General features: G+C 41.2%; 1 protein-coding gene across 1 annotated transcript in view; it reads left to right on the top strand.

The window, feature by feature from the left end:
• Positions 1-8430: 8430 nt before the first annotated feature.
• The window catches only part of LOC124292421, a 32144-nt gene continuing 25115 nt past the window's right edge, over positions 8431-15459 (top strand). Inside the window, exon 1 of the mRNA XM_046729501.1 lies at positions 8431-8464. Coding sequence (XP_046585457.1) covers positions 8460-8464 — 5 coding nt within the window. The 5' untranslated portion in view covers positions 8431-8459. The remainder of the gene's footprint in view (positions 8465-15459) is intronic.

The following is a 15459-nucleotide window of genomic DNA, read 5'->3' as shown; positions in this document are numbered from 1 at the left end:
ACCTTGGACACGATTTGAAAGAATAAGGTAGAGTATCAATTGTATTCTGTGTATTTGCACGAACGTGATCTAGCCACAACACCGTACGTAGAAAGTTATAATGCATCTACTGTCCCAGGGAAATAGAAGATGATACGCATATATTCTGGAAATGTGGATCTAAGTGTGCTCCATCTGGTGAGAAGTGGAAAGCTGAATGTCGCACAAAATGCAAAGCCCACTTACAATATCCGTGGAAAATGTTCGTGTTGTCTATTTATCGTCATGTAAAGGTTGGTGTAGGACGTCATGTAAAGGTTGGTGTAGTACGTCATGTAAAGGTTGATGTAGGACGTCATGTAAAGGTTGGTGTTGGACGCCATGTTAAGGTTGATGTCGTACGTCATGTAAAGGTTGGCGTAGTACGTCATGTAAAGGTTGGTGTACTACGTCATGTAACGTTTGGTGTAGGACATCGTGTAAATGTTTATCCAGGACGTTGCGTGGATGTTGAAGTAAGACGGCATGTAAATGTTGGTACGGCATGTAAAGGTTGGTGTAGTACGTCATGTAAAGTTTGGTGTAGGACATCATGTAAATGTGTTTCTAGGACGTTATGTGAATGTTGATGTAGGACGGCATGTAAATGTTGGTACGTCATGTAGTACGTTATGATTACACAATGCCATTCTGAAAGTGTTCAAATGTAACATATGTTACCGCTCAGCCACCGCGACTTCCACTGTCATCTGTGACCCAAGTTTGACACCATTCGAATCCGTCAAGATCCGGGTCTTCAGTAACCCATACTTGTCGTAATAGGCGACTAACGGGATCGAGTGGTCTTGCAGTCAGGTTTGCTGACTTGGTTGACACATGTCATCGTATCCCAATTGCGTAGATCGACGCTCATGACATCAATCATTGGATTGTCTGGTCCAGACTCGATTACTTACAGACCGCCCCTATATAACTGGAACATTGCTGCGTGCGACGTTTGACAATCAACCAACAACATAAAACCATTCACTTCAGTAATATAAATCTACTATAGTAATTACAGTTCATATAGAGTGAGTTTGTTAATCGTCTTTGTTCTTGAACCAACTTAAGAATTCCTTTTCACATTCTTTCATCAGGCAAAAACCATAGATCACAATGACGGTCTAAAACACATGATATCATCACGAGAATAGGACAGTACACGTATGTCAATACCTGAAATGAACATTCGTTTAACATTTTATGTGGTTCAAAGACAAATGAATGTTTTTCTCTTCGCCTGATACATCCAATCATAGGAAATGTAAATCTATGATAATTACACACATGTAACCAGCATCCATTGCGTGTAACACCATGAACAACTTGGACTCCTAGCGCCTGTCGCCAGATACCTGAATTTTTGGAGAAACAATATGCCTGAATAGTTTGACAAGGAGTGACTGAGTGAGTTTAGTTTTACGCCGCACTCAGCAATATTCAAGCAATATGGCGGCGGTCTGTAAATAATCGGATCTAGACCAGAGAATCCAGGAATCAACAGCATGAAAATCGATCTACGCAATTGAGATACGATGACATGTGTCAACCCAGACAGCGAGCCTGACCACCCGGTCCCGTTCGTCGCCCCTTACGAACAGCATGGGTTACTGAATATCAATTCTAACCCGGATCTCCACGGGTCAGTTTGACATGGAAAAGCGTCAAACAACTGTAACGATTTATCGCTAAGCAAACAATCTGTCAGTGGGAATGTACTCTTATCGAACATTCGTGACCAACTCGTGTTATTCCGTGACAAGCTGAACAGCGTCTAGCGCACCTCTGAAATGATTTCATATTGTCGTATGAACATCAGAACTACTTCATACAAGAACAACTCTATTTCTGCTTAATTTCGTCAGCAAATAATATTACTGAAACACTGAAAAACTGCTGCTTCTAATATAGTATAACCTGTTTTAAACAATAATAATAATTATGATGATAATTTAATGAAAACATATTTGTACGAACAATTACTAACTAACTATTCGCCTTATTTTTCCAAATGTATATTTCTAAATGCGTTTAAGAATTACAAATATGATTTTTCTTGATGAATGAATCAGCAACTAAAATAATCCCCAAACTAGTTACAGGTTGAAATGCATTTCATTCTGAACAGAAACCCCTGGAGAGTCCTGTCATGATTTAATCTGCCCTGTGTCACGGTTTGTCTGGAAAACGTAAACCATGCTGCGATCCCGTTGGTGGAATTCAAAAGTTGATTAGTTTTATATAAATACATATTTGTTTTGACTCGTAGCTGTCTATAATTACATTACCTTAAAATGTCGGAGAGCGCACATAAAATCTCGAAAATATGACAACAAAATCGTCAGATAAAAACTCAATTGGAAACGTGAGATCCTTTATGAAAACAAACGCACGTGTTTGTATTTGAATCTCGTACCCTTCATGGCCATATCCTTATTAAAAGCCTCAGATTAGGGAACACAATTCGGTGAGTTATGTTCGTCATAATGGCAGAATGACTACATATATTTTTTCACGATTTCTTAAACAATCATAAAGTGACATAACCGATTTAAGGACTTGGGGTTAGTTTTAGTACCTCTATCCTATATATTCTGCTTGGGTTATCACATTTTCGCACATACAATCCATCGAGAAATGGACGTGTCTTCTTGGAGGTTACGGAAAGGGTCGAATGGTGACGAGTGTTTAACAGATAAATCCATTCTAAATAACATTATGTCATATATGTCCTGACACACGGATTACAGGGTATTATGTCCGAACATATCTTCAGGTTGGAAGCAGTCCTACCCTGGAGTGACCCCTCAATACATGAAGAGAAGGACACAAAAAAGCAAACTTCATGCTGCCTGCACGGAAGGTGATCTTAAACGAGTGACGCGGCTCTTGTCTCATACTCGGGTGAACATGAACTGTAGATATGGGTCCAAGAAGTTAACACCTCTCCTGCTGACTGCATTCTATGGGCACAGACAAGTGTATGACTTCCTTGTAAGTAAAGGTGCTGATGTATCCCTTGTAGGTTTTGACGACAGCAACATTCTGCATGTGGCATCTGAAGGTGAACATGAGGAGATGGTGAAGTGTGTCCTTTCACAAGTTATCGTTGACATCAACAGCAGACAAGAGGGGAAGGACACCAGTGATGCGAACAGTGTATTTTTGACACATCTCCTGTTCCATGTTAAAACGAATGTACTAGAAGATGATAAACAGCTCCAATCTACTCACTTCCGCTGGTATTGGACTGATGGTAAAATAAACGATCTCCGGTTGAGTTTTAAAACATATGTCTTTATATACATGGTTAATCATGCGCAAAAATTCCTTTATTTTCCCGAATATGTCGTGGAGACTACTTAAGTCCATTTTTGACGGTTTAATATAAAAGTAAGACCAGTTTCCCAGCAATTTACGTGACATGCCCTACGTAATGCAGCTAATTTGATTATGAATATTATTGTCGCCGATAACAGATTCGTTATAAAATCAATTATGTGTTTATTAACACCAACAGAAGTACTTGTGTTACATCATGCTACCTCAAATGATCGTTTGGTGTTTTTGTAATGTTGATAATAAATGTATTCGGGTTCTGAGCATGTGCATACAGCATTCAATGTACACGGTTTGTTATTATCCAGAAGGCGCAAACACCACGTACATGAGAACAAATACAGGGAAATAGGTGAAACCTACAGGAGAACGCAGTTTTCTTCGAAGACTTTTTGTATGAAGAAATATACTAGGTAATGTTAATTCATCTGCCACATATGAAAGTCACGTGTAGAAGTTCCCTTTTCTTTGCAATTTAATTAGATACGTCGCACAACTAGAAGTGAGGGATTTCCTGAAAATAACCATAGAATCGTATTATTCACCTCTGTACTAAGGGTATGATAATGCCCGGGAAGGAGTACTGCTGTCATACCAACCAAATCGTTCTCTTGCTGGGGAGTTTCCTAAAAAAGGTGATCCATTCAGAGAAGCTCTGGCTCCATTTATTCTCTTCGCTGTAAACATTGGTTCACGTTATTACAATATGCATGAGAAAAAGTACTGTAGCAAGTATACAAAATATTACAAAGCAGATACAGTACAGTTATTTGATAAACACAATTGATTTGCTACGTTTAAATTTTTCGTGACGTTATATTTGATTGGTTTGTTGTTTTACGCCGCAATATTCAAGCTATATGGAGGCGGTCTGTAAATAATCGAGTCTGAACCAGACAATCAGGAGACCAACAGCATGAACAGCGGTCTACGCATTTGGTATACGATGACATGTGCCACCAAGTGAAGCGAGAATCTCCATCCGATACCGTTAGTAGCCTAACATTGTCGCACTTTGCAATATTCCAGCTATATGGCGGCGTTTTGTAAGTAATCGGGTCTGGGCCAGACAATCCAGTGATAAACGTCAGGAGCTTCGATCTATGGCAACTGAGATATGAGTCAACCAAATCAGCTAACCTAACCACCCGATCCACCCGAATCGCTTACGACAAGCATGGGATGCAGAAGATTCAATCTAACCCTGATCTTCACGAGTGGAGGCAAGCATGGGATGCAGAAGACCCAATCTAACCCGGATGTTCACGAGTGGAGACAAGCATGGGTTGCAGAATACCCAATCTAACCCGGATCTTCATGGGTGGAGACAAGCACGGGATGCAGAAGACCCAATCTAACCCGGATCTTGACGAGTGGAGACAAGCATGGGATGCAGAAGACCCAATCTAACCCGGATCTTGACGAGTGGAGACAAGCATTGGATGCAGAAGACCCAACCTAACCCGGATCTTCACGAGTGGAGACAAGCATGGGATGCAGAAGACCCAATCTAACCCGGATCTTCATGGGTGGAGACAAGCATGCGGTACAGAAGACCCAATCTAACCCGGATCTTGACGAGTGGAGACAAGCATGGGATGCAGAAGACCCAATCTAACCCGGATCTTGACGAGTGGAGACAAGCACGGGATGCAGAAGACCCAATCTAACCCGGATCTTGAGGAGTGGAGACAAGCACGGGATGCAGAAGACTTACTGTAACCCGGATCTTCACGAGTGGAGACAAGCATGGGATGCAGAAGACCCAACCTAACCCGGATCTTCACGAATGGAGACAAGCATGGGATGCAGAATACCCAATCTAACCCGGATCTTCACGAGTGGAGACAAGCACGGGATGCAGAAGACCCAATCTAACCCGGATCTTGGCGAGTGGAGACAAGCACGGGATGCAGAAGACCCAACCTAACCCGGATCTTCACGAGTGGAGACAAGCATTGGATGCAGAAGACCCAATCTAACCCGGATCTTCACGAATGGAGACAAGCATGGGATGCAGCATACCCAATCTAACCCGGATCTTGAGGAGTGGAGACAAGCACGGGATGCAGAAGACCCAATCTAACCCGGATCTTGAGGAGTGGAGACAAGCACGGGATGCAGAAGACCCAATCTAACCCGGATCTTGACGAGTGGAGACAAGCATGGGATGCAGAAGACCCAATCTAACCCGGATCTTGAGGAGTGGAGACAAGCACGGGATGCAGAAGACCCAATCTAACCCGGATCTTCACGAGTAGAGACAAGCATGGGATGCAGAAGACCCAATCTAACCCGGATCTTCACGAGTAGAGACAAGCATGGGATGCAGAAGACCCAATCTAACCCGGATCTTGAGGAGTGGAGACAAGCACGGGATGCAGAAGACCCAATCTAACCCGGATCTTGAGGAGTGGAGACAAGCACGGGATGCAGAAGACCCAACCTAACCCTGATCTTCACGAGTGGAGACAAGCATTGGATGCAGAAGACCCAATCTAACCCGGATCTTCACGAGTGGAGACAAGCACGGGATGCAGAAGACCCAATCTAAACCGGATCTTCATGGGTGGAGACAGGCATGGGGTACAGAAGACCCGATGTAGCCCGGATCTTCACGAGTGGAGACAAGCACGGGATGCAGAAGACTTACTGTAACCCGGATCTTCACGAGTGGAGACAAGCATGGGAATGCAGAAGACCCATCCTAACCCGGATCTTCACGGTACTGGAGTACAGGTAGCAACGTCTGCGGGTGGTGACGTTGATGTCTGTTCTAACCCGTCCAGATGGTAGTAGTGTACACCCTAAATAGCAACACAGATACTATGACAAATGCGTGGTAAGCGTATATCTACAATCACAAGGACATACGTGCCTGTCAATAATCTCATCGCGTATTACACAATAATACATTGTTAACATGATTTATTTTTAAAAACGCAGTAAACAAAAAGAATAAATATGAACACAATCTCTTTCCTCCAGCGTCCTATCTGACAAGGACAGGAAAATATAACACAACATATCCTGTTCAGTTGGAGCTCAATAATGCAAGGTGTTTCGTCAGCTTTGTGATTACATTAGATGTGATCAACAGGGACAACTCTCCGTGAATGGGTAAATACTTCACAAGCTCGTCAGAATTCCAGGTGTGAAGCCAGACTCACGCACGCACGCACACACACACGTATGCACTCACCAACGTTTACTCAGACACTCGCCCAGCCAACCCGGACTCACCCGCTCGTTCACTTCCTCCAAAACTTGATATCACGCCGGATGTTTCATTTTTACTCCATTCATGCAAAAAATAAATTGTACAGTCAATTTCAAATATATTCTATTATTCTTGTCGGTGTCATCGTCAAATCGACACATCACACCGACACTTGATTCAAACTAGTAGATAGTTACTTAGAGAGGCAACAGTATACGTGACACCGAGGGCCAGGGAACAAACCAGGAGGTAGATCATGTGGACCTGACACTGCAAGGAATGTTATCACCACATCCACACAGTCGCCAAACAGATGGAGGAGCACATGTTCTAGGTCGTCTATATTATTCTGGTAAGTGCTAAAACCTTCTGAGCATTTCTCACTTTGCTCACTGCATATTATGGATACTATGCATACACACGTTATGGCTACATCACGGTACTCCGTCGGGTCGGGCTCTTCATGCATCACTAATACAGCATGCCCACACACACCACACACACGTTATGGCTACATCACGGTACTCCGTCGGGTCGGGCTCCTCATGCATCACTAATACAGCATGCCCACACACACCACACACACGTTATGGCTACATCACGGTACTCCGTCGGGTCGGGCTCCTCATGCATCACTAATACAGCATGCCCACACACACAGCACACACGTTATGGCTACATCACGGTACTCCGTCCGGTCGGGCTCCTCATACATCACTAAAACAGCATGCCCACACACACCACACACCACACACCTCAACCCAACCTCCGTCCCATTCCCTTTATGTGCATATTTCATTAGTTTAAGTGTACTATTCTTTCCCTAATTACCCGCATGAGAACTACTGCTACCAGTGTGTTCGTATAATGTGGTTTGTGTCCCTTTTTAGCCAACTATGTACACACACCAACCACCAGGACCCGGTTGTATCAAACTTTAATGAAGCATTAACGTGCCATTAAACGTTCATTAACTAATGTATCATTAAATTCTGTTGGACTAAAGTTTTAATGATGCTCTGCTGTCATTAGTGCGTCATTAACTTAATGAAGGTCCTGGGGTATCATTAGAGCGTCATTAAACTTCCTTGAAAAGTGAACATTGCGCCAGGATTTCGTTTGCGCCGCACTGGATCTACCTATAATAAAATTTAATGTAGAGTGTTAGATGTCCTATCTCATGGTATAAACTCAGTTTGAAACGTAGACACTGCTGAATGTTACTCCAAATTTTGTTATGCGTTAAAAACAGTAAATTGCTCTGCTTTTTATCGTGCACTGATAAAAGTACTGTGGGTCACACGCTTATAAAGATAAGCGGGCCTCACTTCGGTACGCTTAATAAGTCACTGTAATTCAGATCACTTCGCAAGAATTTGCTGTGAATAATATTTCCGTGATGTTTTGTTCACGGAATTATCGAAAACAATGATACTCAAAATATTTGTGACAAACGCGCACCTGGCCAATGATTATACGCCATTGTTTTGTCTATAACAAAACATAAACAAATTCAATGAACAAGACATATCCTTTAAAAACGTGTGCATATATACATTTCATGAAATAAATATATCATTTTTATTTATTATGTCAGTTTTACTTAGGATTAAAATACTAAATGTTGATAATGAAATTAGTTTCATGAAACCATATGTGAACGATACGCAAAGTATACATTAATAATACAAGTGTAATCCGCAGGAAAGTGTGATTGTGTTTACTCTTATTCAACCGACCTTCACCTCAAAGAAATTGCCACATATGTTCAACAATGTTGATGTATCACATCACTACCGATGACCGATTTCTCATGAAATAGCGGCTTCGTGGATATGGGTGCCCACGATTTTGCGAGGGAACCTTTGTCCATAAATGTATGATGTAAGTAATCGGAAACATTCTGACTATCTGCGTATGGTTGTTTGTTTTTATTGTTTTCATTGAAAAAGTCTGAAATGCCGATAATTGCCTATGTCGTTCGCCATGATTTTGCGTCTCGCACGGCGTCTCGCATGGCGTCACGCTGCACAGAACTTTTGTATCAATATATCAAATTTCAGTATTGTATCTGTATAAAATCTGATTTTTGTTTTGTTTATATTTCTAGCAAGCGCTGTATAATGAGCACAACGTCCCGTTTTCACACCCAATATGTTCCGTTTTTTCTTAGACACTTGGTTTTAGTGACAAAGACCATTTGGAATTTGATTCTAAAATGTATGAGGAATTCAGCGATGCATTTGTCACAACTGAATATGAAATATACATGATGTAATAGGCGTCCTATGACTGGCCTTAGCGAAACTTGATTTTGTAAACACTATCCTATATGGCGGATTAAGGATTTAATGTATCATTAGGGTTTAATGTTGACATTAGTTAATGAAGCAATGATACAATCGGATCCAGGTTAACTGAGCCGTGTCGTGTTGGTAACTATTGAAAACCATGAGTAGTAAAAAAAACACAGGGGGTGTTATAATGAGGGTTATTCGTATCAGGATGTAATATCTCTGTGTTCAGCTAAATAAATGATTTTATCATCCAAACTGTTCCAAATTGGATATTGCTTGTGTGAGATAAAACGATATCTCAAGGGAGATAGTGACGTTGCGTTCTATATGCGGCGACGGCGGGTAGCCTGCCTATGTTTGAAAGTAAATTTGGGTTTATTTTCCTCAATTTGACGACTTTGGTAGTAAACAGAATGTCATTTTCGTGCCCATATCATACGTAGTCTATGTTTACGACCTTCGTGCCTAACTATGGTATACACCTCGCTCTCACTCGGGGAATACCAACATTTAGGCACTCGTGTCGTTAACATAGTATGACATGAGCACTCATATAATATCCTCTATGACAATAGGTTTTGTATACCGCCCTGACAATGCTATGACGTCATGAACTTGATGACGTCACAATGCTATGACATCGCTGCATTGCAAGTCTAGTGGCAGCACCGTGTTCAGAGAAAACTAATGAAGTGTGTGGTTTTTTTAAGAATCTCCCCCAGTGGTTATACTGAACTTGATGCCGAAATCCTTGATTCAATAATAACCGAAATTGTCGATGCCATAGGAAATCTTAAAAGCGGAAAATCACCTGGTTCGGACAAGGTTTTAGAGGAGATGTTAAAAGCTTCCAAAGACATTATATTGCCATTTTTGCATAAATGTTTTAACTATGTTTTTAAGACTGGATACTTTCCAAGAACCTGTGCGCAGTCTATCATAGTACCTCTACATAAGAAGGGTGACATCAATAACCCTGACAATTACAGAAGCATATCTCTGACGAGTAGTATTGGTAAATTGTTTACATCTATCATCAACAAAAGATTAAACATGTAGGCTAATATTAGAGATAAAATTCCTGCAACACAAGCTGGCTTCAGGAAAGGTTATTCCACATCTGACCATATTTTTACATTGTATGCAATTGTGCAAAAGTACTTAATAAGAAGAAAACGTAAATTATATCCAGCATTTATTGACTTTAGGAAAGCATTTGACTCTGTAAATCGACAGAAATTGTGGGCTTGTTTAAGGCTGGCGGGATTAGATGGGAAAATGTTATTTATGTTACGAGGTATTTATGCAGGTGTAAAGTCTTGTGTGCGTAGCAATGGGGGAATCACTGACTATTTTGAGTGCCCATTGGGTGTGAAGCAAGGATGTTTGTTAAGCCCTATTCTTGTTCCCTTCTTCATTAGCGAATTAGAAAATGAAATAATTCATGAAGGCAAACATGGTGTAGAACTATATCCTGATATTTTGGAGATTTTAATGCTACTGTTTGCTGACGACGTGATATTAGTATCGGACTCAGTGGTAGGTTTACAGAACCAATTAGACATTCTGGAGAACTACTCGAAAGAATGAAATTAGATGTTAATCTTGATAAGTCAAATAGTGTTGTATTTAGAAGGGGTGGACAAATCGCTAATGGCCAAAAATGGTTTTATAGCGGCATTTCAATGCAAATAGTTTCTGAATACAAATATCTTGGAATACTTTTTAATTATACATTGAATATGGGTAAAACTGCTGTTGCCTTAACAGCAAAAGCAAAAAAGGCTCTGGTGTATTTACTTTCATCGCTCTATCCATTAGCGCCAATAACACCAAAGATGTTTTTTAAACTTTTCGATGCACATATACAACCAATGCTTTTGCATGGGGCAGGGATATGGGGTTTCCAGACTTTTGAACCGATTGAGAAAAATCCATCTATTGGCATGTAAGAAGTTTCTTAATGTTAACATTACAACACGAAACTATATGGTGTATGGAGAATGTGGAAGATACCCACTTTATATAAACTCTCACCTTCGCTGCATAAAATACTGGTTCAAAATACTGAAAATGCATGAACAGCGTCTACCAAGAAAGTCTTATAACATGCTGCTTAATTTAGATAATATTGGTTATGTAACATGGGCATCAAATATAAGATATCTGTTATTTTCGTAAGGATTTCGATATGTGTGGATTTTCGAAGGTGTCGGTAACGAGTAGTTGTTTATGAATGAATTTCGTCAAAGAGCTGTGGATATGTTTCGCCAGAATTGGATGAATACTCTTAATTTAATTTCTAGATTTGATGTATATAGGTCCCTACAAGGGAAACACTTATAAGAATTCTATCATCAAAAGACGAATCTGTCCATGTAAAATTAGCCCTGTTTTTAACACATTCTCTGTCTTTAAGGAAGAGTCTAATTTCTCCTGTCAACTAATCTAACAATGTTATGATGCTTTCCACTGTTTGCAATGTCAATACCTTGCCAGTCATTATAACACTATGTATACGGGCCAGAGGCCTTATGTACAATAAACCATCTTGATCTTGAAATAAAAATATCAACATTCGTTGATGAAAGTAAAAATATCCCCGGCAAGCATCGGATATTTGTAACTTTATCACCTTTATAAAACTGAATTCAGAAGGCAATCGGGTGAGATTCTCTATTTATTACACACGTGTTCTGAATATCTTTATGAGATAATTTTGGTCATTTGAAACAGCTGCTTAGTAACCAGTTGAAAGTTATCCAACGAGTGTTGTGTAACCAAACTAAGTTATTCAACGATAGTGACGTCATAATGTCAAACTTTCTGTTTCAAATTCGATATTTTAAATTAACATTATAACTCTATTCAAGCAGTTTTTTACGAAAACTGTCACAAACAAAACATTAGGTTTGTGGACAATTCAAATTTAATTTCGGGATTAGTATTATATTTTAATTGAATATTTTGAATTCATCTGTAAAGAAGTCATGATAGAGTTAAGTAGAGGAAAATGTAGGAAATAGAGGAAAATGTAGGAAATCATGACAACAATACCAGTTACCTCCCAATTTCAATAGAAATCGATGAAGCGTGAGCGGGTGTACAATGGAGTGAGGTACTTGAATGTGCAGTGGAAGAAGACTCCCTAAAGATGTGGTAACAAAGGGAACAAAGGAAGGTATTGAATTGAGCGGAGTGAATGAGATGACACAGGTGTTCGTCGTCTGCTAGCGGTTCCCCGTCTGCAACGGGTTGGATGTGAATAAGAAAAAAGTTCGTCTGCTTTAGGACAGTCGTCTGCTAGCGAAACACTTCCGGTTTACACGTCCGAGGAAGGTTGTTCAAACAGTCTCGTTGCGGTGTGTGTGTGTGTGTGTGTGTGTGTGTGTGTGTGTGTGTGTGTGTGTGTTTTAAATGTAATCGGTATATTTAATACATTTGAATGAAATTGCGGTCATGTAGGAATGTATGTGCGTGTAGATTTTATGCATATATCTGAACATGAATGTATGACACCTTTCAATAGATCCATTACGGTTCTAACCACGGCATGAAACATTACTATGAGTGTGGCTAGCAGTTCGTATTTATTAACACATCGTAAGTAACAGATTTCTGATGAATGAACTCGCCCGCACACATGTCTAGGGTCAACATAACTCTGGGTATTTTCAGACCATCCAACTGTAAACAGTTACACGTTGATAACAGGAGGGTGTAGCGTTTGTGCGGAATGCACTCGTCCTTGTAAAGGTAAATCCATGTAAAAATACGCGTTTAAACTCACAATTTAAATGATGGCATTACTTTTTAGCTGTATTGCTATGGATGGGAGGTTCGTAGATCTGTGAAGTGTGTATCGATGTCTGTCTAGGGACTACACATATATTATCATCGAGGTATATAAGGATTATATTCTAAGTATGCAAAACAAACCCCGACAAAACAAGCAATTCCATTCATATCATTTATTGATTCAAGTCAGTCGGTTCTATACAAAGCTGTGATATACGAATGGACAATAGGATTCACTCTGGAACATTAAAGTCAACAGTTCAGTCACTCTAGACACAGGCTGCTGCTTCAAGGCGCGATTGTTTAAACGGCAAGTCCATGTTTTTGAAACACATTTCGCACTGTTGAATATTCAGTTCACCTTTCCTATGCTGTTTTAAGGTTGAATGGTTATCAATAGTCTTGTTTTATCCACTGCTTTTAACGATGTCCGTCCAGGGGGTCCCAGTTTCACAACTCGTCTCACGTAGGGGAAAATTCGGCGTTTCTCATCGTTCAAGCGCCTCAGTGTATGAGGTGTTTTCAAAATATGAATCAAACTAGACGTGCGGCGTTGACTCGGCATTCGCTTTCTGACTGATATACTAATGACCGATATTTATTTCCTCAAACATTCTCCTCCACGTCATACTCGTCGTCATCAGCGTCGTTATCCTCTGCAACGCTATCAGATTCAGTCTCACTTTCTATTTCCGGCATATCTATCAAAGGCACGATCTCTTTCATCTTGGGTTTCAGGAGGAGTTTGATTTTATTTTTGAGAACGGATTGCTCCGTGGAAGGATTCATATCTCCCAGGCTGTGTAGCATGTTTTGAAACAGAGGTGCCTCTTTAAAGTACTTGGTATATTCCACCGCAAAGATGAGAGTATTACGCAGTAGATCTTCCCACCTCTGTTTCAATCTTCTCTCAATCCATTCTTGCGTTCGTCCCTGTCGCTTGTACTGTTTTCTCTGCAGTTTCATCTTGTCTTGAAACATGTCGTACACCTGCTTCCAGATGCGTTGTAAGCCTACATTTTGCCACTCCTCGGCTTCCATATCAGTGAATGTTGTCTTCCCACGAGGAGGTTTGACGGCAAGACCACTGCCTTTCTGGGAAGAGGCTAGGTCGTCATAGTCACTGTCATTATCATCACTCTCGAGTCTGGCGCGCTTTCTCTTAGGTTGAAGGCTATTGGCCGGACACCAATGTTTAATATGTCGCCCAAGATCGTGCACGTTATCTATCAGCACTCCGCAAGCTGCACAAGCCGTGGCCATAGTCAACGATGTCTCACTACTCGTGTCTGAATCGGTTTCAATTTGAGTGAGCTGATGTTGGGGCAGTCTCTCTTCTTCAGTCAGAGGACTATCCAGAGATTCTGTTGTAGTCAACTTTTCCCTAGGCAGATCCTGTTCACACTGAGCTTTGACTCGCCCATTTTCCTCTTTTACGAGATTGACCTGCAGTCGATCCTTATCTTTGGTGGTAGGTTTTAGATCAATGGTGAGTTGTCCATAGGGTGTTTCAGCAGCCTTTTCATACATAGCCATAAAGTGATCCATATGTTCGGGGAAAATTCTACGGGCAAAGAGTTTGATTTGCTGTTTATCTATGGGGGAATGAAACAAGCTGACATAATGCGCGTTCAAAGCAATGTCTCTCGATTCTTTACCTCTCGGAAACAGATTTTGTACCAAGAGAAAGATCAATACATTCTTGTGATGGGAGGTTTGAGTAAACAGCCGCGAAATACGTTTGTTGTTCTTTGCTTCGGCCAGGAAATCGTCCAATACTAATACGTTCCGTTGGCCAGCATCAAAGTAATCCTCGTCCAAGATATCGTAAGGAATTCCTTTGACAAAGGTCACCTGAGGCAGCTGCTCGCTAATGTCCTGATATAAGGGCTGCCATTGAGTATAACACCAAACAATGCGGGTAGGTCGGGGTTGGATCAAGCCATGTCGGAGCACATGAGAGGTAAACACAGACTTTCCACAGCCACTGGGTCCCACAACGAGCGCATTCGAGGGAATCAGGAACCTGAACCGTTCTTGCTGCTGGTCCTCTTGGCGAGGAGGGTGTTTCTCTTGAGGAGGAGGTAGGTGTCTCTCTTGAGGAGAATGTAGGTGTCTCTCTTGAGGAGGAGGAGGAGGTAGGTGTTTCTCTTGAGGAGGAGGTGGTAGGTGTCTCTCTTGAGGAGGAGGGTATCTCTCTTGAGGAGGGTCGCTACCTACAGGAGGGGCATCATTATCCAGAGGAGGAGGTACTTTTAGAGCGTGCATCTGCTTCCAATGTTCTGTTGATTATCTTTTCGTGAAACCTCATCCCACAGTCCAGACAGGTAGTCACTCCCATCGTGATCCTATACAAGTGTCCAGATTACCAGGGTTCAAGCTTTCTTTTATACTGTTGACGTTTCAAGTCAGCTTCCGCTCGTTTCAAAGCAGCTTTTGCCCCGATTCACTACAGCTTGCATCTCTGACATATATCGTATGTTCATGGGTTGGGGTGTTGTCTTCTGTCCCTTCTGGGTTGTCACCGTTTTCATTTTAGGTGTTACCTGTCTCTTCTTTGTCTTCAGCATCGACTTCTTGGGTGCTGGTGGTTTCATTCTCTGTTGTGACTTTCTTAACGTGGTCTTCCTAAATATATCTCTAGGGTCAAGTCTAATCTCTGATGCTTTCTTCATGTTGTTCACGTCCAACCCGTTTGCTGGCGAGAGTTAAACTGTTTGTCAGGCTACACTACCATAGAGTTTATACTATCTTACACGTGCAGGAGGGAATCTTAGAAGACAC

Source organism: Haliotis rubra, unplaced genomic scaffold (genome assembly GCF_003918875.1).
Source record: "Haliotis rubra isolate DU_JTF1 unplaced genomic scaffold, ASM391887v1 Scf517, whole genome shotgun sequence".
NCBI classification, from domain to species: Eukaryota; Metazoa; Mollusca; class Gastropoda; order Lepetellida; family Haliotidae; genus Haliotis; species Haliotis rubra.
Note: the sequence above shows the minus strand (reverse complement) of the source record. Positions and strands in the feature narration are given on the sequence as shown.